Source organism: Simochromis diagramma, unplaced genomic scaffold (genome assembly GCF_900408965.1).
Source record: "Simochromis diagramma unplaced genomic scaffold, fSimDia1.1 OVJJ01000816.1, whole genome shotgun sequence".
NCBI lineage: Eukaryota > Metazoa > Chordata > Actinopteri > Cichliformes > Cichlidae > Simochromis > Simochromis diagramma.
The window spans coordinates 17,180,369-17,204,299 of NW_024386908.1; the positions used below are offsets into that span (position 1 = coordinate 17,180,369).

At 41.7% G+C, this 23,931-nt stretch overlaps 1 protein-coding gene across 31 annotated transcripts in view; it reads left to right on the plus strand.

Annotated features, from left to right (window-relative positions):
• The window catches only part of celf2 (cugbp, Elav-like family member 2), a 235,233-nt gene that overhangs the window by 138,367 nt on the left and 72,935 nt on the right, over positions 1-23,931 (plus strand). For all 31 annotated transcript variants that reach the window (XM_040035780.1, XM_040035761.1, XM_040035760.1 and 28 more), the window contains 2 exons: positions 54-250; positions 20,738-20,820. In XM_040035780.1, the coding sequence (XP_039891714.1) occupies positions 54-250; positions 20,738-20,820 (280 nt within the window). The remainder of the gene's footprint in view (positions 1-53; positions 251-20,737; positions 20,821-23,931) is intronic.

The window sequence follows — 23,931 nt, forward strand, 5'->3', positions numbered from 1 at the left end:
TTGGTTTGTCTTAATGTGATGTTCTAATGTCCCGCCTTTTGTCTCTTCAACAGTAACGGCACGGCCGGAAAAATGAACGGGGCGCTGGAGCATTCGGACCAGCCAGACCCGGACGCCATCAAGATGTTTGTGGGCCAGATTCCACGCTCCTGGTCAGAGAAGGAGCTGAAGGAGTTATTCGAACCGTATGGAGCCGTCTACCAGATCAACATCCTCCGAGATCGCAGCCAGAACCCTCCACAGAGCAAAGGTACTAACCAACACGGTTACACAGTACTTAGAGGTGATGTATTCATTCATGTATGGTTGTCTGCTATAGTTTCTCTTCCTTCTTACCTATGTTTCTCTCCTTTCTTTCTCATGATGAAGAAAAAAAATTATAAAAATATCAACAAACGTTTATGCAAATACAATGATACAGTAGCCTAAGTTATGATAATGAATCGAGGTACTTTGGTCCCTCTTCTTAGGGAGTCAAGTGCTCCTGTTTTGTCAAAGCTGCTGGTGTCTCAGAGATAAGCCCAAGGTGTCCTTTGGCCTTGGTGCCATGACTCAGGAGCCCTTGGCATCACATTAAAACCCACCAGAGTACAATTAAGCATCATTTTCAATGTTTTCAGTAGAGACAAATTAACAAAAAGATGTTATAATAGTGTTAGGATTATGATAGGGTTAGAATTACAATCATCAGTGATTATATCAGAGGGTTAACCTCTTAATACACACCAGATCACAAGTGACCTGCTTAGGGTTAGGGTCATCATTAATGATGACTTAGACCTCAGAGGGTTAAAGCAGCACTGCTAGCTCTCGGCATCACAGACTATATGAAAGATGGGAAGACCCTCTATGTCTGAAAATTGAAGCTGCTGCTGAAGTGCCATAAATCTGCATTTTATTTAATAGCCAGACTTGCTAATCAAGCTAACTAGCATTAGCTTATAAATTAGCATGCTTCTGTATCCAATTAAGGTCATTTGTGGCTCAAACAAGATGGGAACAGCCCTCATGCTTAACTTGAGAATTGAACATCACATTGTGTAAATTGTAGTCAGGCTGTAGTCAGCCTAAGAAGGTCAGAAACATTAAATTTATAACATATGTGAAAGGCTGTTTGTCTACTGTTCACCTCAGATGACAATGTCAGGTGACATCTCCAGGTCTATTTACTCTGAAAGAGGCTGTAAAACTTTGGGAAAGAGTCCATTACAGATCAGTGAGTTAGAGAATCTCGCTTCTGATCGATGATAATGAAACTAAGTTGAGGACTGAACCTTTCTGTCAGTAAGACTTGTTTTAGCTGCTTTAGCCAGCGTTAGATCAACTTTTTTTGAAGTGGATCTAACATTTTTGGACTCTTAGCAGATAATCTCTTGCAAAATATGAGCGTTAAATCAAACAGTTTATCAGAGGGAAAGCGTGATTTTTAGGATACGCAAGCTTAATATTAGCTATTGTTAGCTGTCCGAAGATGGGAAGGTCGCAAATCTAGTCTGCTGATAATAAGTAATTAAAACAATATCAGGGATAAATAAGCAAATGTCTCTTCTCCTCCACCTTAGGTGTTTTATTTATGTGGCAGATCTCCAGCCAATCATATGGGAGATGTCGTTTCAGGCCACTGTATTCAAATGCGGTGGAGAACATGGAACACAAACCACAAACCTGCTCCTTTGTATTTAATTAAACATTTGGATTAATTAAAAATTAATTAGAAATTTATGAGAACATATCAGTTTCTTGGAAGATATAATTACACAATACAATTAGTAATTACAATTAGTAATCTATGTATATTTATGAGTATAATACCCTTTTTTTCTAAGTAAATAATACAAAAAAGAAATACTGAGTACACCTTTAAAGCAGGATTTCACAAACTTGGTTAGTCAGTAGAAATCTGTAGGCAGTCAACTATCTGCTCATTTTTTCTATGACCTCTCAAAACACTTCCCTGATGATGTTATGGCTTGAGTTGCTATTTTCAAGTCATGACTCATTTAAAAAGGATAAACCAGGCTATTCTCATGGACTGGTGGCTTGCCGATCACAAATCAATAGCCAATGAGATTGCATTTTAGCCAGATGTGACCCTTTGCTGGTCACATCTGGTGTTAAAACACCAAGAGTGGACACTACGACAATGCTCAGCTCAGGGCTTTACTTCAAGACTTCACATCAGATGGTCACATCCATCTTTTATAGATCTTTTATATGCCATCTATGCTTGTCATCAAGTACTGCTCCAACACCAAAGGACAGTTTGTCCGTATCTGAAGCCAACAGCTTCTGACAAAAACGTCACTTTTTAACGCTCTGCTATGAGAATGCGTAGGATACCCATACAGAAAACACAAACACTTAACTGTATGTACACTTCTACCCACACAGAGGCACATAGTCTGTCAGTGGTTGAGGACCGTCCCACCTATTTAATGGCAGAACAAGTGATGCATGTGCAACATTACACAAGCAAACACGTATTTCGTGCACCATTTGAAGACAAAGACTCGCCTTGCCAGACTTACACAGTCAATTGTTCGAAACTGCATGATTTGCAGCTATTTTCTCCCATTCCCTTTTCTTTTTCCTTTGATGAATTCATCAAGTGTGAGAGCAAACAATAGAGACAGCAGCCACAAACGGGCAGACAATAGCGTTGCCATATTAACAGCCATCAACCAGAGTGGGGGTTGATGACACTCCTGATGAGACATGGAGAGTGGGAGGAAAGTAAAGAGAGAGGCAGTGAGGACGGCAGGAAGGGAGAGGTGGCGTTTCCACCCGACTGGAAAGCAAATTTTGAAGAGAAGTTTCAAAGTGTCACTTGAAACAAGATCGGAATCAAGAGGGATGAAGTGTGAATAAAGCCAGTAAACACTTTCCTGCAAGAAAAATGAAGTCAAGGAGTTTTCATTTCTGGGCCAGCTGATGCTTGCTATAGATGTCTTGAAATGCGGTGATATATTACAAAGTAAAGCTCTGTATTACATTTAAAAACTTCTCATTTGGCTTGTCGGATGCTTTGAGAAGGAAACATATTTGACCTAATACCAGGGAAAATAACAGTGTTATTTATACGGAAATCATAAGAATAAGATCTGACCTCTTGGTTTTGGTGTGTGGAGCTTATTATTTTCAATACTTCCCGTGCTTCATGTTGCCACAGTGACGTCACCCGTTTAAGTCTTACTCACCAAAATTAGTTTTGCATTTTTGGAGCGATTAATGTACAGCGAGCAATATTGTTAGTTTAATAAGGCTTTCAAAAGTGTTGCAAACATGAACACATACAAGAGATCCAGTTCACTGACTATGAAATAGCTGATTTGATGCCGAGCAAACAGCTAGCAGCCATAGTCAAATCGTCCATGCGCAAAATAATGAAGATGTTAAGCCTTGATGTAATTTAAACTGTCAATTTATATAAATATTTAATACTTGTTTTTACTGTCTGGCTCTAAAAATGTTTATTTTTTTTCTTTAAAGTCACATTTTATTATTGAAGATGATGAGGATTGACTCATTTTTACAGGCAACTGCAAGTGCCTCTTTGTGGAACTACATGTTTGTGGTAGAAAGAAATGCAGATCAGTGCATGAACGTGTGCATTTTGTAAACATATTCAGTCGGTCGAAATGACATAAAACGTTGCACTTTATGCAAATGCACCTGGGTAGACTCGCATGAGACCCATGTCCCCAAATACAGGGAGTGCAGAATTATTAGGCAAGTTGTATTTTTGAGGAATAATTTTATTATTGAACAACAACCATGTTCTCAATGAACCCAAAAAACTCATTAATATCAAAGCTGAATGTTTTTGGAAGTAGTTTTTAGTTTGTTTTTAGTTTTAGCTATTTTAGGGGGATATCTGTGTGTGCAGGTGACTATTACTGTGCATAATTATTAGGCAACTTAACAAAAAACAAATATATACCCATTTCAATTATTTATTTTTACCAGTGAAACCAATATAACATCTCCACATTCACAAATATACATTTCTGACATTCAAAAACAAAACAAAAACAAATCAGCGACCAATATAGCCACCTTTCTTTGCAAGGACACTCAAAAGCCTGCCATCCATGGATTCTGTCAGTGTTTTGATCTGTTCACCATCAACATTGCGTGCAGCAGCAACCACAGCCTCCCAGACACTGTTCAGAGAGGTGTACTGTTTTCCCTCCTTGTAAATCTCACATTTGATGATGGACCACAGGTTCTCAATGGGGTTCAGATCAGGTGAACAAGGATGGCCATGTCATTAGTTTTTCTTCTTTTATACCCTTTCTTGCCAGCCACGCTGTGGAGTACTTGGACGCGTGTGATGGAGCATTGTCCTGCATGAAAATCATGTTTTTCTTGAAGGATGCAGACTTCTTCCTGTACCACTGCTTGAAGAAGGTGTCTTCCAGAAACTGGCAGTAGGACTGGGAGTTGAGCTTGACTCCATCCTCAACCCGAAAAGGCCCCACAAGCTCATCTTTGATGATACCATCCCAAACCAGTACTCCACCTCCACCTTGCTGGCGTCTGAGTCGGACTGGAGCTCTCTGCCCTTTACCAATCCAGCCACGGGCCCATCCATCTGGCCCATCAAGACTCACTCTCATTTCATCAGTCCATAAAACCTTAGAAAAATCAGTCTTGAGATATTTCTTGGCCCAGTCTTGACGTTTCAGCTTGTGTGTCTTGTTCAGTGGTGGTCGTCGTTCAGCCTTTCTTACCTTGGCCATGTCTCTGAGTATTGCACACCTTGTGCTTTTGGGCACTCCAGTGATGTTGCAGCTCTGAAATATGGCCAAACTGGTGGCAAGTGGCATCTTGGCAGCTGCACGCTTGACTTTTCTCAGTTCATGGGCAGTTATTTTGCGCCTTGGTTTTTCCACACACTTCTTGCGACCCTGTTGACTATTTTGAATGAAACGCTTGATTGTTCGATGATCACGCTTCAGAAGCTTTGCAATTTTGAGACTGCTGCATCCCTCTGCAAGATATCTCACTATTTTTGACTTTTCTGAGCCTGTCAAGTCCTTCTTTTGACCCATTTTGCCAAAGGAAAGGACGTTGCCTAATAATTATGCACACCTGATATAGGGTGTTGATGTCATTAGACCACACCCCTTCTCATTACAGAGATGCACATCACCTAATATGCTTAATTGGTAGTAGGCTTTCGAGCCTATACAGCTTGGAGTAAGACAACATGCATGAAGAGGATGATGTGGACAAAATACTCATTTGCCTAATAATTCTGCACTCCCTGTTAGGGATGGGTACCGGTGTCCGGTGCCATGATGGCACCGGTTCTGACATAAACGGTAGTAACCAGACCGAAAAGCAGCGTACATTTCGGTGCTTTATTTCGGTGCTTTTTTTTCCTGAGCTGTGATACACTTCTAGCCAATCATTTTACGTTTCCGAGGATAGTAGGCGGGGCCAGGTACGTGCGTTCTTTTAGAGCGGAGCTACAGATTAAAAATGCTCAAGGCGAAGCGGTCAAAAGTCTGGCTGTACTTCACAGCAAAATATGCAAACTCAGCAGCCTGCAACAAGTGCTTTAAGCTGATACTGTGATACTGTCAAAGGAGGTAACACCAAGAATCCGATTAAACAGCTGGCGACGCATAGCGTTTTTTTTAAAAGCCGAGAAATGCGCCGTATTTGATAGCTTGCTGCGAGACCTCACACCGTGCATGTCGGGTGGGTTGCCAGTTATCGGACCCGGAGCAACATCCCCCAAAAACCCGAAGAATAGAGTCCTGGCCCCTAGCCCTGCCAGTGTAGCAGAAATGATGAGGATGATGATGCAGCAGCAGCCGTTCTTCTCTGCGTGAGTAGCTTAATGTTGTTCGTGTGTAATTTACGTTGAGTAGGCTAACCACGTTATTACATTAATGCATGTAAGGTGAACTAGCAAACATCATCATAGCTACGTGCAGCTGTCTTCTTGTTTGATGGCAGATGCTCCCTTCACCCTGCCAAAAAGGCTAAAATGACCAAAGAAAAAGTGGAAAACAGTTAAACATGAGCGGTTTTTGGACAAAGTTTGTGTTTTTTCCATTGTTTAAGCACTGCTTCCAGCCAAGAGTGATACCATATATGCCACATAGCTGCAGAAAAGGCTAACATTGTTATCTTTTTACAAAACAAACCAGCTGAACATGAGAGGTTTTTGGACAAAGTTTGTGTTCTCCATTCTTTAAGCACCGGTTCGAGCACCGTTTAAGCACCGGCACCGTTTCAAAAGTACCGATTTGGCACCGGTATCGGATAAAACCTAAACGATACCCATCCCTACTCCCTGTAGACCTGAGAGTTCCTGCTTATACGCTGCAAGGGAAATTTAGAGTGCAAATCAGTGTTGAGTAGAGATGCTCACCTCGTGCTCACTCCTGTTTTTATATGGATGATTTTCATATTGCAATTTTTAGAACAGATTTTTTTTTTTTTTGAATAATAGTTAAGTAGGAATTAGTGATTTAAGCTCCGAAGGCTATTAACTACCAGGTAAATGCAGTAATTGTGCACTACTAATTTTCTGCATACTGAAAACTTTGTAGTGTTTTGCTGGGTAATGATCGCCTGGTTAATTATTATTGAAAATCTAGTCTATTCTAAATTTATCATAGGAAATTACAGTAACTGGCTGTCCAACCTGTAGTATTCTGTAAATTTTAAGCAGAAATCTTAAACTTTATGACATATATATATATATATATATATATATATATATATATATATATATATAATATAAATAATTAATTTCCTCTTTCTTGTGTCTTAATGACCTTGAGGCTGATTTCAAAATGTATTCTCATTAACTCACATTATTCATATAATTGTATTGAAACATTTGTTCCTCCGATGAGTGTAAAAAATGTGGGGCGATTAAAAGCTGTCCTCCTGTTGAATGTATACTTTTAAAAGATGTGATGTCATCCACCTTTCTGCAGCTACACCCTCCACCTCACCTCTGTTTTTAGTTCTTCTCTCTCTGATTTTCCTCGTTTTTGGCTTCCTCTCATTCTGACTGAGTCATACGAGCTTATGAAAGCCTGGAGACAGCGTTCTGCCAAATCAACGCATTTCTGCACACCAACACACTTGTCATGTGCTTTGCATTTGTGTGTCCTTAGCCTTGAAATGACTCCTTTTCTCCCCACTAGCCTCTCCTCGCTCTCCTTGTTCCCTCTGATATCTCTGAGGGGTGGACGGGGGCCACAGTTCCCCCTCATGTCCTTCAGCTCCTTCACATCTCCTTCTCCATCTTCACTACCCTTGAAATGAGTTGTTTTTGCGGCTGATGAGTCAAAAGTATCGCTCAACGGGAGAAAGCAAAGCCACCTAGCATGCCTTTCATTTTTTTCTACTCAACATGACAATCTCTGTCCATATGCCTCATTTTTATTTATTTATTTTTTAACAGTCTCCTTTTTTGTGGAGTGCATTAAGAGGAAATGTAGCGTTTGATTGGGCTCTTACTGGCCTTGTTATTCGCAGGCTCTGAGCGCTGTTGTTGTTTTCTCATAGTTAAGTAAGCCGCCTGGCCTCATCTGCACCCGCTCAGCCAGAAGGAGCTGCGATTGCACCCTCGCCAGTTTCCCTGTTGAAATTTCGCCAGTGTCAGGGAAACTGTGGCCCCTCGCTTCCCTCAATGTGTTTATTTTAAATTAGCAATGGTGTTGTTTGTAAAGGATCTTCGCCATTTGGGGCAAATGAGCCCACTCCGGTGCCCCAGTGGTGACCCAGAGGCACTTTTTCAATTCTTTGTAAAATACCAGTTTGGATTTAAATGAGTTTGTTAGACCCACCGAGACGTAGGAGAAGTTTTGCTGCTCACCACTTTAACTCCCAACTTTTCTGCTTCCTTCTTTTTGTCGATTTTCTTTGCACCCTCATTAGATGACATCTCCGCAACTGCTAGTTTGAAAAAGAACATCAACAACAACAAAAAGGGGAAAACAGGACGACATAATTGACAGCAAAAATTTGGAAAAGAGCATGATGACTTGTTAATTAAATGCTCATCTCATAAATTTATGGAGGATGCATGGGTCTGAAAGTGAATAAAAACAAGAGTGTGCCTCGTCAAATTAAGATTAGTCTGTTCAGATATGAATAAGAAAGAAAGAAACAGTGCTTAGCAAGTTAATTAGACCACAACCATTTAAGGTTTATGACACACATTTATTATGTTTTTTATGTTTCTGTAATGCTTGATGATATTATTAATGCTAAAATATATTTTTTCTGCTATCCGTAAATCCTCAAACTAACTGTTTTACAAAAAGCTGAAAAAATAGTAAAGGATATTATTATTTTTGATTAAGATGCCAAATTAAAGTTATTTATTTGCGTTCCTGAACAGAAAATTACTTTCGGTATTTGAATATTGTGCTGATTTAAAGTCCAGTGTGCCGACTCCAATTTGGTTATAAAAACATGAGTTCGGTTTTCTGTTTCCTTAACAAATAGCAATATCATTTTTTGGTTTTAAACAAGTTTTGAGCAGGTTTCTAAAATATGTTTTTTTTATGATGTTATTAAGCACTGTAGGCTTTATTGTGAAACCTTCAACAGGTTCTCTGGTTAGATGTTTAAGTTAAAATGTCTTTAATAGTCTTTAGGTGGTCAAAAAGTGACCATCGTCACAGGGATGCAGTAAAATGATTTATTAGTTCCTGCTTTATTTTCTTTAACCGTCTATGTGCCTTCATTAAAGCTCTAGAGGAGTCAAATTCAAGTACCCATTGATTTCACTGGGGGTTTTTTTCACTTTAGTCAGTTTTGCATATAAAAGGTTTGCAAAGTTGTGCGGTCCCACAAGAAATACTGCTGCTTAACTGCCTGATTTTCCTTGCTAATATCCCACACTTGTCTTTTGGCATAAAAAATAACGGGAAAATAAAAGGATACAGGTACCAGAGTATGTACTACATAATTACTTTTAATGAAATACTCATCCCATAGTGCTTTGTAATTCCCACATTCCACAGCAAATGATTTCCAACCTTATCAAATTGAATTATCTTCATTAGCAAAGTTTTGAAATATAATAAATTATTATAATTTAAAGTGTAGCTTATGATACAGTGCTTCATTCCTGATCTCAATCACTGTTTCGGGTTATCTGAGGGTTCGCGCTCATTAAGTGATCTGACGTGCTCGGGTTTAAATGTTACCATGGTAACGCCAATCTCCACCAATCAGGGATGTTGGTTTTTAAATATAGGATTGTTGGTTAGACAGTATAAAAGATGGACACAGCAATTCAGACATGCACTGGTTTCTGAAGTCTAGTTTTTGAAGCCTCGAGATGAGCGTTTCCACCGCATGATTGCAAAGGAAACTGGTGTGAAGACGAGGGGCGGGTCTGGCTGTGAAACTGACTAATGACCAGTCAATCACAAGTTGTTAGGCAATGAGTGCAGTTTCATACCACAGATTTACAAAATACACCCAAAATGAGTGACTGAGCCCATAAACTCAAGACAGGAAGTTGCATTCTCCATAGACTTCTACAGGAAGTCTCTTTGTAATCACAGCCATCGCCATCTGGTGGCCTTCAGATAAAATGTAGGTTTAAGGCACTTCAATATCGGCTTCATTTTTCCAACGCACCAACTATATACATAAGCCATAACCAGCGTCACCTGATACATGTCATACCAGCTGACATAGAGGGAAAAAATGTGATTCCTAGTTTACCTCCAAAATCGAATTATGACTGTTTAAATGAGCATGACAACTTAAATCTGAAGTTACTTCTCATTTTACCAGCTGGTTTATTATAAGAAATTACTCCAAGATGGCAGTCAGACTTGGGCAAACATTGGATCGGGACAGCTATGAATAAATTAATGATTAATTACAGGATGTTGAAGATAAAACCCAAGACTTAATGCGCGCTTGGAGCTCTGGCTAAAATGCAGTTTTCCACATCAAACCAGCGAGTGGATATCTGTGGATCAGTGTAATCCCCCTCCCCCCCGTCTTATTATTGTCATCATCTGGCATCACATGACGGTCCTAAGTGCTGTATGAGAGGCTGCTTCAGCCCGACGAAAATAAAATTCCTTGAGCAAACACCATTCAGTCGTTTTCAGAGCACTTTTTGGCATTAAAGTAAGAGATATCATTTCAGCTTCCAAAAACACATATTGGTAATAATTTAAACGATCTCTTTAATCCCATTTAGGTTATTCAGAAGCCAAAATGTAATCAATCACAGAAAAATGATTTGAGAGGCAGCTTGGTTTGGTCCCAGAGCATTCAATTGTGTCACTTTTGTGCGTCATGCAGAATCCATTTTGCCGTTTGACCCAGGTGCTTGCATTTAGGCTGTGTGTGTGTGTGTGTGTGTGTGTGTGTGTGGTGCGCGTGTGTGTGCGTGTGTGTGTGTGTGCTTATGCTGACTAGGATGGTCTGGGGAATATCGTGGCGCTACTGTTGGTTTAATGTGTTTGGAGTTAATAACCAGATGAGTGGATGAGCCGGGGAGAAAGGGAGAGAGTGAGAAATGGAGCAATTTGGCATTTTGTGCTGAAAGAGAGAGAGAGATGGAGGCAGAGATAAAGAGAGAATGAGACAAAGAGAGCCAGAGGGGTAAACAGAAAATGGTCCTTTTGCTAAAACACAACCTTAAGCGCCATGACGGGTTTGTTGCAGCGTGTGAGTGTCTGTTTTTTGGCTGGGGATGCGCTTTGTCATTTATCTTAATGATACAAGTGAGACACAAGCACACGCGCACACATGAACATCATGCATGCACAGAATAAGTTTAATGTCTTCATTAAGTGGCTGATCTGCGCAAAAGTCTCTGTGCACAACACGGCCTGGAAATACTTTGGAATGATCAAAATAAGGTATAAGGCACAAGGGATTTGAGTCGTGGCAAACTGAATGCAGATGAGTCTAAATTTTAACAGGCCTGAAATTATTATTGGATAAAGCGATGTTGTCTGTCAGACCTGCGAATGCCAGGGAAGGGGAAAAAATGAAGCATGAGTGATTATTTCTCTCTTAAAATTCTGATTCAGCTCTCAAAAAGCAAGAGCCACAGCTTTATTATATGACTAGTGGATTATTAAAAAGACTATAATCACTCAGCCTTCGCCAAAACCAATAACCAGTGACATGTTCATTTTAATCGGTGTCTGTTTTCTAATCTGTGTTGCTGATAGTTGCTGCGAGCAAGTGATTCCACCTGTAGCTGAAAAGACAAATTAAAAAAATGGGGGGGGGGGGGGGAGCGTCAACATCAATCCCCGAAAACGTGAGCGAGGGATGACGAGGCTGACACTAAAAAGGTGCCGAAACGTGAAAATCGACACCGAGCCGTGATAAATGTTTGATCTGGACGTCTTAAACTGCTTAAACGTCATTTGTTATGAACCCGTGTGTCATATTGAAAAATGAAGAAAGAAAACAGAAACGCCTCTGGAAATCATTTCCAGCCCAGAGATAAACACATGTAGCAGATTACAGCGTTTGATTTTCGATCACTGCTCAGATCAGCTTCCTCATTGCCTGGGCTGCTCTGATGCCGTGTCCAGGGACCCGCACACCCGTCCAATGGCAGACATCCGCTTTGCAAGCCGACTGTATCCTCTCGCTCGGCTATGGCAACGTGCAGAGCTGAACGCTCCGCCGTCCAAGACAATTATCTGCTCTAATGGATTCAGTTGAGACAGGGCCGACCTGAGACGGAGGACTGATTTATTTCATTCTTTCCTAAAGCAGAGCGGCCAATTAAATCGCCTTAACTAGACGTTAGCTTTTTTAGCCAGCTACCCGGGCCCAATTAGGGAGCAGCTGCAGGTGGATTTTAATGGGAGATTTTATGTGAGTGTGTGTGTGGATTCTCAGCTCATCTCTGTGTTTATACTTTTGCATGCCTCAGCGACAGAGAGAGTTACTTGGTTATAAGCAAACTTGCAGAGCTGGATTTTTTTTTTCCCTCCCTCTCCGAGCACTTTGAGGTCGGCCAGAAAGTGGCTTTGATTTCCTGAAAGTGCTCTTGTTGTTTTTACAGCCAGTAAGGGAGGGAGCCAGCGAGGGGGAGGATTGACATTGGTGCTTTTCCACCAAAGTAACTAGTGGATTGTATAGATTTGTGAAGTGCTGCGAGCTGGACCGATTCCTACGTTAACAGGATTAGAACATCAGCCAAATGCCCGTCAGAGATGCGGCATTGTTTGAAGCCATCCACTCATCCTCTCCCTGTTTTTCCATCTGACAATCTGTTCTTATTGCGCTGTCAAATTCAGAATGTGTTCTCTGTCATATTCCCCCCATCCCTGCTGTCACTCAGCGGCTCTTTGACACACATAAATTATACACGTTAAGGGGCATTTTTACAGCTGCACAGAGAGAGCAACGAGGGAACGGCGAGGAGGGGGGCGGGAGAGGAAGAAATGGAGCGAGGTGGAGTATGTATTCCATGCCACCCAGAGGCCTGTGTGAGCAGTAATTGCAGTAAAGTATAGTTAATGTGGGTCAGCGGTTGAGTGGAACCCCAGGGGTCAAAAGGAAAGCAGAGGGGAAGGGGAATGATGGGGGGGGAGAAATTCGTGTGGGTCACTGTAAGAACCCTGCCTCGGGTGGAAGGGCTCTGGGTGAAGCTCTGCGATACATCCCACACCTGTCTCTTTTTCCCCTTTTAATAAAGCATACTTTAATTCTGCTGGACTGCTTTGCCTCTGTTATTTTCACCCTACCCTACCGCCGGCCTTTTTCCCACTCTTTCTCCAGTCTGAGGTAATTCAAGCCCACACATTTGTGTGCTGAATAGAGCAGCTGGTGCCAACCTGGAGGTTTGGACCAACAAGATACGTCTTTAACCTTAACCCATGGGGTTAAGCAAGTAAATTGGAGGTAAAAACATAACCTGTTCATATTCTAAAGAACTGACCTGTAATTATTTTAAATAAAATTACAGGTCAGGCGATTGGACAAATATATCAACTCTTTGCAATTGATGGTGTCCATCAAACTTTGGCTTTTTGGAGCTAAAAAAGACATATATTCTATTTTTATTTCCTAATGTAGTTTTCTGTCTCCTCGAGAATTCAACTCTGTTGACCTGCAAAGTTAAACTGAATAATAATAATAAGAAGAAGAATAACTAGCATTGGGATTTGGATGAAATCATGCACATTTCACTAATTTCCATCTTTAAGGAAACTCTCCAGTTTGTAATACTCATTCAGTTTTATGCTGTTTGTGCCACAAAACAAGGTCACTTCTGTATCGTTAATAATTTGGACCCCACACAGCATTCTGATAGCTGTTTACAGTTTATTTGTGAAACACACAATGCACTTCAGATCAGCACGAATATTCCAGCGTAGTCAGCTTTCCAGGTGGCCTCACACACACACCTCCTCTTCTGGTCTCTGACCTCCACCTCCCATATGGAAAAGAAATAGTAAAAACTTATATGATTTACTCATGAAAGTGGCCACTTTCTCATTACTTTCATATATTGTTTTAGTAAGTAACCAAAACATACAAGTTTCATTATATAATTTCTCAAGGGATCTTATATCTGTTTTCACTCTTGTATGCTTTTCATACAAGTTTCACATAAGACAGATACAAACTTTATAAGATTTATATATATCTTTTCCATATGGGCTGTGCCTCCAACCTCCTTGGCACTGCCCCTTGAGCTCACCCCTCCCCTGCAACTGAGCCAGGGACCAAACCTCCGCCACAAGGCTGTCTTAAAAATATTTAAAAAATAATTTTTAAAATAATGAACATAGAGATTTGAGTAAATTTTAAAATAAATGGCTAATATAAAGTTGTACATATAAAACTCGTCCCATGCTTTTGTGAGCATGTCTGGAATCACTGCTGTTGTTATGCTAACTACCTTCAATGACGTGAAACTCATGAATCTGCTCTTTCTTCCAGTCCATGTTTCCATCGTTACCCGTGCACGGCTTTAAATTAAAGTGCTGTGAAATCGTATTGTTCTTTTTGATGGACTGGACTGAACCTGGACTGTGTTAAAGCTCAGAGTTGCACAAAGGGAGCGATACACAGGAAGATTCTCGTAGAGTTAGCATCTATCTGAATTTAACACGCTGTCCCTCAGCTTACACTAGCAAAGCAAGCTAACTCGTCCCCACGACCACATGTGAAGACTGTACACTTTGAAATTCTTGTTTGAAGCCCATATGAATAGCCATGGGGGAAGACTTGTGAAAATACAGTTTAAAGACCAAACTTTATTTGGAGTCTGTGCCAGGCTAATTCTGGCCCCTGAGCCTTATGTTTGACACCCCACTAATAGAAGTTATAAAGTGGCATAACTGCACACCCTTTACACTGAAATTGGACTACAGTCAGTTTCTGTCCCTACAGACACAGTCTCCACAAATGTACCCCCAAGGGCTAATTATTGAATTTAAAGGTGATTACTTGTAAGTGCCTGTTCCGAGCAGTAAAAGGTAGATATTAGGACCATTTATTATAGATTCTGTGGTTGAGCGTGAGGAGACAGTCTGTTATACAAAAAGAAATAAGACTTTAAGGGTTTCCTCATATATTTAAGTTAAATTAAAAGGTATTTAATACCCGCTGACAAGTTTACTTTGTATCTGCCTTGTACAGGTGGAACAGTGGTCGCCTCACCTCACAAAGGTGCTAGGTTTAAACCTGCCCAGGGCGCTTGTCCTCATTGTGTATTTGGGTTTTATTCAGGTGCTCCCACAGTTCAAAGACACACTCTAACTTCTAAATATGACAATGATTAAGGTAAAAAATTGTCACTGGACACTAATGACAGTGCCAGTAACTCAGCAGGTGCCACACCAATGACAAGCTAAAGGTCTAAACCTAAAGGTGTAATAAGGTGCTTTATTTTCTGTGAGTGTGTATAAATATAACAATTTCCATCAGCTCAAGATAAAAAATGATAGTCTAGAAACAGTCCAACATGGCCACTGGGAAACAGCGCTGAAACCCAGACTAATGAAAGTCATTTAAGTAGATTAGTTGGCACTCAGGCTAAGGTGACCCTCCCAACTACTGCGTGGCATGGAGGGGAGACTGGGATGTTCCCATTCAAATGAAGAGTTACAGAAAAAGAAGAAAACATTATGAAATTAATTTGCAAAGAAAGTAAAATTACAGGTCAGGTTGTCACCTCTAAAGCGGGTTTAATTTTCAGACTCTAAGAACACGGCCTCGCGTGTGCCTGATTTTTAGAGAAAGCCGTTGGAAGACATAAGTGAGAGAAAAAAAACCTCCTCAACTTGCCGATTCAGCCCCCCCTTCAGCTCCTCTGCAGCTCTGCTGTCTCGAGCTGAGAAGTTGGGGTCGACCTGTTGTTGGAGGGGGTAGATGTGTTGACAGAGGCAGGGGGCCGTGGGTCTTCGCTCAGTCAAAGGCCCCCTTCAGCAGCCATGAAGCATTTATGAACAGGCATCTCCCTCCTCTGCTCTCTATTCAACTCACAACGGCTGTTTCTCTCCCCTCTTCTTCTTCTCTTTTTTTTTCTTTTCACTTGCAAACGCTCTGCCCTCCTTTCCCATGTCCCATCTGGCTGTCTTGCTCTTTCTGTTACGTGCACACGTACACTCCAGCGTCTAATAGATTCCTTCCTGCCGCTCCAGATTTGTGCGTGCACGTCTCTGGTGTGTGGTTTTAAGTGTCCCTTTTCGACAACACAAGCAAAGTGTGTCTCCTTGCTCAGAGCCCTCTCGGCCTTCAGGTAAATGTTTGTTCTGCAGAAAAAAAGACACATGCACACAAATTGATGGAAAGAGCTTATTCGTGCTGGGCCCCTGCACCTGCTTGTGGTTGTAGTACAGGTATGCTTATGTGTAACTAAAAAGCAAACGTGCAGACCTACACCTAAAATATGCACACTCAGTGGCTTTCTGCAGGATTTTGTGTGTGTGTGTGTGTGTGTGTGTGTGTGTGTGTGTGTGTGAGGTCCACTCCTCTGCTCTTTGATCCTCATCTTGACAGCCCACCACCTGGGACGCTCCGCCACATGCCGCATGGCTCCAAGGCCCTGGCTACGCCGTGGGAATGACAACACACCGTGGCTAACACAGCGCTAACAGCCAACCCTCCCCTGCACATTATATGCCGTCAGAATCACTAATGCTAACACCAAAAGCTAACCCTCCCATATACAGATATGTAGAAAATGCCACTGGAATCAGAATTCACATCCAGCAGCTAACCCTCCAACATTGTTATTGGAATTGCTAATCGCACACAGGGGGGCAAAGCTTGAACACAGGTGCAATTGGAATTATAATGTACAAAACTGAGGCAATACTAAAAAGCTCGCCCTTGAATACACATAATCTCTACTTTTTACCCAGCATGCAGGAAATATACAGTTGAAAATTATGTGCCTCTTGCAAAAACAATGAAGCTAGTGAGAACACTTGTACATCAGATAATTTACTGTGTTTTTCCTGGTCAGTCTATGAGACTGATTGGATTCACCTCGGTGGTGAGGAGAGGTAGGTCAAGATGAGTCGCTGGTGTCATCCATGGACAAGCAGGCATGGTGGGGAGAGGCTGGCAGGGGGGACAGGGCAGGGGTCAAACTGGCACCACACATTGGTGGAAAACAGTACACATAAGTAGTTTTGAGACCCTTACAGTATACCTCTAAAGTGCATCTGCACAGGCCTTTTCAATTACTTTGCAATTAAACCCTTTATTTTTACGTTTTTAGGAGTGTTTAGATTGTTCATTGAAAGTTTTGACTCTTTTGGCCCATCTTTCTCCCCTAAACCCCAACCTGTGGCGGCAGATGACTGCCCCTCACTGAGCGTGGTTCTGCCGGAGGTTTCTTCCTGTTAAAAGGGAGTTTTTCCTTCCCACTGTCGTCAAGTGCTCGTTCATTGGGGTTTTCTCCCTATTATTGGAGGGTCTTTACCTTTGAATATAAAGCACCTTTAGCAAGCTGTGATTTGGTGCTATGTAAATAAAAATGAATTGAACGTATCACCGTCATGTTCCCAAGGTTTGCTTCACCTTTTAGAGCAGGGGTTGGGGAACTCCAGGCCTCAAGGGCTGGTGTCCTGCAGGTTTTAAATGTGTCCTTGATCCAAAACAGCTGATTTAAATGGATAAATTACCTCCTAAACATGTCTTGAAGTTCTCCAGAGGCCTGGTAATGAACTAATCATTTAATTCAGGTGTGCTGACCCAGGGTGATATCTAAAACGTGCAGGACACTGACCCTTGAGGCCTGGAATTCCCCCACCCCTGTTTTAGAGGGTATGGTGGTGCATGGCTCATATATTATGTGGGTGTTGGAGTTGTATGCAGTCGTTTCATTGCTCAGTAAAAACTTTTACATGTATTAAAAGCTTTTACGTTTCAAGGATTTTTATTTTATTTGGTTTCCCACTGTTGGTGGAGTTTCATTATTTGATCGTCTCCTCTTATTAGGACTCTAATTTCAATAGTTCTTTGGACCATTCTTCACCATGGCTAATTTAAATTCATAGGCACACTCCACTGCTAATATTTGTTTAGTTTTACTCTTTTTTTTTTCTCTCTAATGGTGCTTTTTCATGTTGGCTTAACTACAACTACAACTTCAACCTAATTTAGGATTTTCAGTGCTTCTCCATCATCCGTATCCTCACTGGGTCTAATTTTTATCGTGGAAACGCGGCACAAAGATGAAGCCGAACTGATGGAGATCAGCGATATGTGGAAGCCAGCACTTTTACCACAGAGTTTGGTGTGTATTTGCCATCTTTTTGGTGACCCACATGGAATACATTGAATACATTTTTACCCAGTGATATTCTGTCAGTCATGATTAATACCCCCGATTATCTCCCTGCCTTTAACCAGTAGAAGCTGGTGTGAAACTCTTGGTGGCAAATTGATACTGATAGCTGAAGCGGGGGGGCTTAGGGTTTAGTGAAGTGACACCCCGAGCCGTCTTTCACACTGGGGGTCATAGAGGGAAAACGCTAAGCTGAGAGTTATCCCTGCTAATACACAGGCACTGCACCATCTGAATCACAACACCAATCACGTTGCTGACGCTAGGCTAAGGGCCAACTATTCAACAGCCCTGGCACCCAGAGGACACCGCAGGAATTCAGATCCATTACACTCCCAGCCTCATCAAAGGGACTTTGGGATTTGGATGCTAAACCTGCTCCAGATGCTCACTGTTGGATTTCACTAAGATGCACTGCAGGGCAAGTGTCATCAGGGCTGATGTCTGCAGCACAGGCAACAAAACCTCAACCGATCCACCGTATTCACACTGAATTGATTTGTGCCATAAAGACAATGGGGGAGACACCAAAGCAGATGTAAACAATGGTCCGCTCTGCTCATCTCTGGACAAATAAGTACACAACAAAATTACCAGATGAGCAGAGCTGGAGGCAGCAGGTCCAAGCATATGAACATATGAACCTGGACTAAGATGCTGAAGCCATAGCAGTGCCTCACCTGTGGCTGCCTCATGCTAATGTGCAGTTTACTGATCCTCTTCACCAAGTAAGCAGCTGTAGGTGAGCAGAGGTTTGATGCAAGAAAAAGTCAATCCACAGTTTGGGATTTTATCCTGCGGTAGCTCCCTTTAATGTATCCATCCATCCATTCGCTTCCGCTTATCCTTTGCTGGAGTGCTGGAGCCTATCCCAGCTGTCATAGGGCGAGAGGCCGGGTACACCTTGGACTGGTCGCCAGGCTAACACACAGAGACAGACGACCATTCACACTCACATTCACTCCTGCATTCACACCTATGGGCAATTTAGATTGATCACAAACTTTAATGTATATTAGTAATAATTTGGACAGCCATTCTACCGTCGTCTCCACTATCTTTCCCCAGGTTCAGTTTATGGACATGGGTATAGGTTTTATTTGAGAATTGGGAAGAAATGTCAAATATAAGTTCAATTTTGAGCACCAAACTCTTTGTTTCCTGCATTCTGGAGAATTTTTTTTATGCACCAGTTTCTTTTTACATTAATTTATGGTAAAAAAAAAAAAAAAAAAAAAAAAGGATGAACAAGTAGTGAAATTTGTTGCAGTTAGGCTCTTGGGCATAATTCTCCTTGACAGTATATTTTTGTTTGGGTAACCTGTAACCTGAGTAAATGTGCATGTTTCACCTGCTCAGACTTTAACATCTCAGCAAGATTTCTGCACGTTCATATCTGTGATGATTGTAAGAAATCGCGCATCACAACTTTACTGAGATCTACGCAATTTTTTGTCCAACCTGGTGTGTTTGTTTGTGTCATGGATAACGAGGCTTACTACAAAAGATTCAGGCATGAGATAAACAAAAGTGTTTTTGGGGAGACAATAACAGGACGGAACACCTGTGAAAGTCACAAGCTAACAGTAAACTCGCTCTGTTAGTTGGCTGAGCAGCTCTCAACACATTCTCCACATTTTCAACAGTGGCGGCAGTGGCAGTGACACACGCATGCATTCAGCCACTGTATCCTTATGGCTGCCTTCTTTTTGAAACAGTAACTTAATGATTGCCTGCATGTGGCATCTTTAAACTGTATCTACAAAAACATGGTTTATGCTCTCCCCAGAATGGTGCTAGTTTCTAGTTCAAACACTGGATTTATTCGAGCCCGCCGTGGGTTGCCTTGATAAATGTTCTCCCTGTTACATCTCGTTTGGAAATTTCCCCATAGCTGTTCGACAGTCGTGTCATGAGGACGTAAACGCAGACACAAAATCCTCACCGTGAGCGATTTGTCCAAACCTTGTGTTTGACATAAACAGCTGCTTGCTGTGTGTACGAGGAAAATAGAAGAGTCACACCTCGGTCTCTGCCCTACATTTTCCTCCCGCTGGCTTATTTTTGCCTGACTGTGCAGGTTTGTGTGCTGACTGAAAATGGCCCATGACTGCGGTGTTTCAGCCCTACTCTCGTTTCCCTCCCTGCTTTCTTCACTGCAATTGTGTATACATTTACATTTGAGTCCAGTTGTGGTACTGTGTGAGAGTGTGAGCATGCAAGCACCTTGTAAAGTTTAATTTGCAGGTCTAAAGACATTGCAGTGTCAAAGTTAAACGTAGCTTAAATTTTGATTTAAAGTGATTTTTAGTAGCCTGATCAGTGAATTGCATTGACACTTCAAACTGAATCATGCCAAGGTTTCAGTCGCTGATTTCTTTATTTTACTTTTTGTCAGATTTACAGTTTTTTCCACTGATTTTAGGTGGCTTCGTTACTTTTTGATGAATCGTTTAAATATGATCATTTAAAAACTGCTATAACATGTGTGTCACCTGAATGTTTCCATTTCCAGCCCACATTTGTCAGAAATGTCGAGATGGAAATAAAGGGAGCATAAATGAGTCAGCGCTTTCTTTGGTGAATGAACGATAAAGCAGCTGTTCACAGATCACTCGGGGATTAATGAAGAGACAACCTTGCTTCTCCACGTTCCTGTCTTTGTTTCCTTGTTGTTCGCATGTGAGTGTGTGTGTGTGTGTGTGTGTGTGTGTGAGTGTGTGCTCATGCATCACTTTGTGTGCACGGTTCCTCCAGGCTCAAGTCATCAGCGTTGAAACAAACTAAAAAAAAAAAGTGTTCTCTTCCTCTCCGTTAGGATGTTTTCTCCTTAACATTCACTCAGCGTCTCCCAGTGTCGACAGGTGATGCCAGGCAGATGAAGAGAGAAAAAGCTCTTTGTTGCTCCTTATGCTCATCTCTCTCTCTCTCTCTCTTTCTCCCCAGGCTGCTGTTTTGTCACGTTTTACACAAGGAAAGCTGCCCTTGAAGCTCAGAATGCACTGCATAACATAAAGACCTTAACAGGGGTGAGTGTGTGTCCTCATTCTCCTCTGCCTACTTTCTCCTCTAATCACACACTTACAGCGGTACCTCGAGGCAGCCCCGCCCGACCCCGCCCCACACCGACCTGTGTTGTGTGTGTGTGGGTGGGTATGAATACGCAAGTAACTGCCTCAGTGTGTTGCGCTGCTGCTATTTGTGAGTGACCAAGAGTGCGAGCAGGTGACTGTCAAGATTAGTTCAAAAGTTTGGAGGGAGTCTATGTCCACTGGTTCTTTCCAAGCTTAAGTGTGAATGTCATAAAAGTCAAAAACCATTATTACCACCATAACAGCCACCGGGTCACCAGGGGACTGTCTGGAGTTAGAAAAGTTTCTAGAAAATAGAAAATGATCCATTTCAGACATTCGTTCAGTTTTTGTTGTTAAAAAGATTTTGGATGATCCAAAAAAGGAAACATTTCTAATGAAAGTAGGTGGACTTCAGCCTAAAACCCAAGCTCTACCTTTATCCTAGAAGGTTAGTCAGTGTAGCCTACCTAATAGAAGAACCACAGACCATCTTTTGATATGTACACAGATAGAGGCAAATAAGATCCCTGTGTTGCACCATCACTCAGCCGCAGACCGCAGAGCTGCATGTAAAAACCTCAGTATTTATCCTGTCGGCTCTGGGTGCAGACAGTAGTCCCGTGAGTTCACAGCAATCGAATGGACATAAGGTCTCCTGCCTCCTGCGCACTATCCTGAAATCACCTTTAAATAAACCAGATTGACTATTTCCAATATGGAGAACCTGTCAGAAGCAGACTGTAGCGCGCTGTGTGCCACATATGAAACAGTGCAGCTGAGGACAGTGTCCCAACCTGAGTCTTCTGATGCTGTCTGGAATTAATTTGTGAAAAATGCTCGAGTCGTAGTACTACGTGCTTCCTGTGTCACTCCCACACAGTCTCATGTTGATCTTTGGTGGCTTCTTCCACCTGTTACTGGTGCTGCTACCACCTACGATTAGACAGTGTGCTTCTACATCAAAAGTCCACAATAAGAGACCGGAGAGGTAGTGGAAGCACATATATATATACTATCATTCCCTCAGCACTTCCCATGTACATATAGAAAATCTAGAAAATGTCTTTGTCCTGTATTTTACTGTATATAGTAACCATTTGTACATCATACAAATTAATCTTTTATTTTACTTGAATCATCATTTTTAGCAGTTTTGGTTTTTGTTTTTCGTTTCTTTTTTTGGTTTTATTTTCAAACATAACTCAAATGGACTTTTTCTACCTGAGCCTTGTGCTGCTGTAACAAGTGGATTTCCACAGTGTGGGATTAATAATAATAATCCATACCCATCTATGTAATTCTCGACCATGACATGCAAGTTAAAGACTCATCTTTTAGACAGTTTTTAAGAGTTGCCTTTTACTTTTGTTTGTAATTTCTCTTTACACACTTTGCACATTGTGAAAAAGCGACACAAAATTCAGAGGTGTCCAGTTTCGAACTTGTTGTGTAACGCGTATGTAGACAACAAAGACCACATCTGACCATCTACGAGCGCACTCATTGCCAAATGCAGTGGTCTGATTGGTCACATGTGTTTATTTCGATCCGTTCAAAAAGTAATAATAATAATAAATTCATCCTGTGATATTACATGGTTGATGTCAACGGCTGCGTTAAGAATCTGTGACTTTTAGAAATATTTTTACTGCACAAAATATTGATATAAAATTTTCACATGCTAACTTACCACATTTAACACTGTGCACTTCTGCACACAAGATGCATTCCATGTAATGTGGGTTTGCTCTCTGTTTGTCACTGATTAGAATGGCTGTAACAGACTAATGAGCCTGCTAGTCAGTTGGTGAGAGTGGGGCACCAACTGCTGATAACATATCAATGCGCTGACAACATCGAAATTGAGTGCCAGCAGGTGAGGAGACGTTTCCACTGAAATACAGACATTACAACTAGTTATTGCCAGTGATTTATAATTTATCGGCTTTTAGTGTAATGATATCATCTGCTGTTGTTTCGCAAAAATGTGTTGTCCAAATTTATTCCAAGCAAATGTTCACCAAAAGCTGACAATCACCCACTCGTCCCCACTTTATATTTTCATTACTGGCTTCGGCAGTCTGCAGGAGTTTGTGTTGTGTTTCCCTTTGCTTCTAGCCTGCACGCTCATCCTTGTGCAAAGATGATTAGAGAACAATCATCAAAACACGCTGCCACTAGCAGTCGAAAACACTTGCATGTTTATCTGCTTGCTGGCATCTGTTCCTGCTTTTCTGGACACCCGTGCATATGCCTGACTATAAAGGAGTGTGCTGGTGCTCCATTTTCCAATATTGTTCCCTCTTGTGGCCCAGGAGAGCAATAGAGGAAGTGGGCTGAAGCTTGCTCGCACTCTCACACTTTTAGCCCTGGGTGGATATTTAGAGGCCCCCAGATCCCTTCTGCTCAGGTTATTGGCTGCTTCCCCACCCCTCTCCTCGTCTGTGCCAGCTAACTGGAATCTCATCAGTTGAGCGCCTGCACGCTCTTACTTCTGTCGGTTGGATCAGTGGATAGCCCCCCTGGGCAGGACAGGGTGGATACTACGAATCCCACAAGAGCCGTACGTGGGATTTATGCTCCCACTCCCGATTCAGAGTCAGTCTTGTTGTTTTGCACAGAGTCACCGTGTTAATTGCTCGTGGAATAAGTATGTTAAATTTCGGCTGTTTCTCTGCACCGTGAGAGCTTGTCACTTATCCCTGGTTGGAGGTGTGAAACAGCCCAGGGGAGGACACATACTGCAGCAGTTTCAGGATTATAGGAACATGAAATCGCCTTCTTCTACACCATAACACCATCCCTCCCTCTGTTCTGTCTGGTCATCCCTCTTCCTCACTTGCTTCTCTCTCCTGCAGCATTCGTTTGGGCCTTTATGATGTCAGGTAGCAGTAAATTTGGGTCTGTATTTGGTCTCTGAAGCAGAGGAAACAACACATTATCAGAGCATCTTTAAAACGTCAGTACAAAACATTACACCTAAACTTGTAGAAAATGCATTTATTAACATTTAAATATGTCTATCTGGAAATTATGATGCCTCTGGTAGGTAATATCTGTCATATG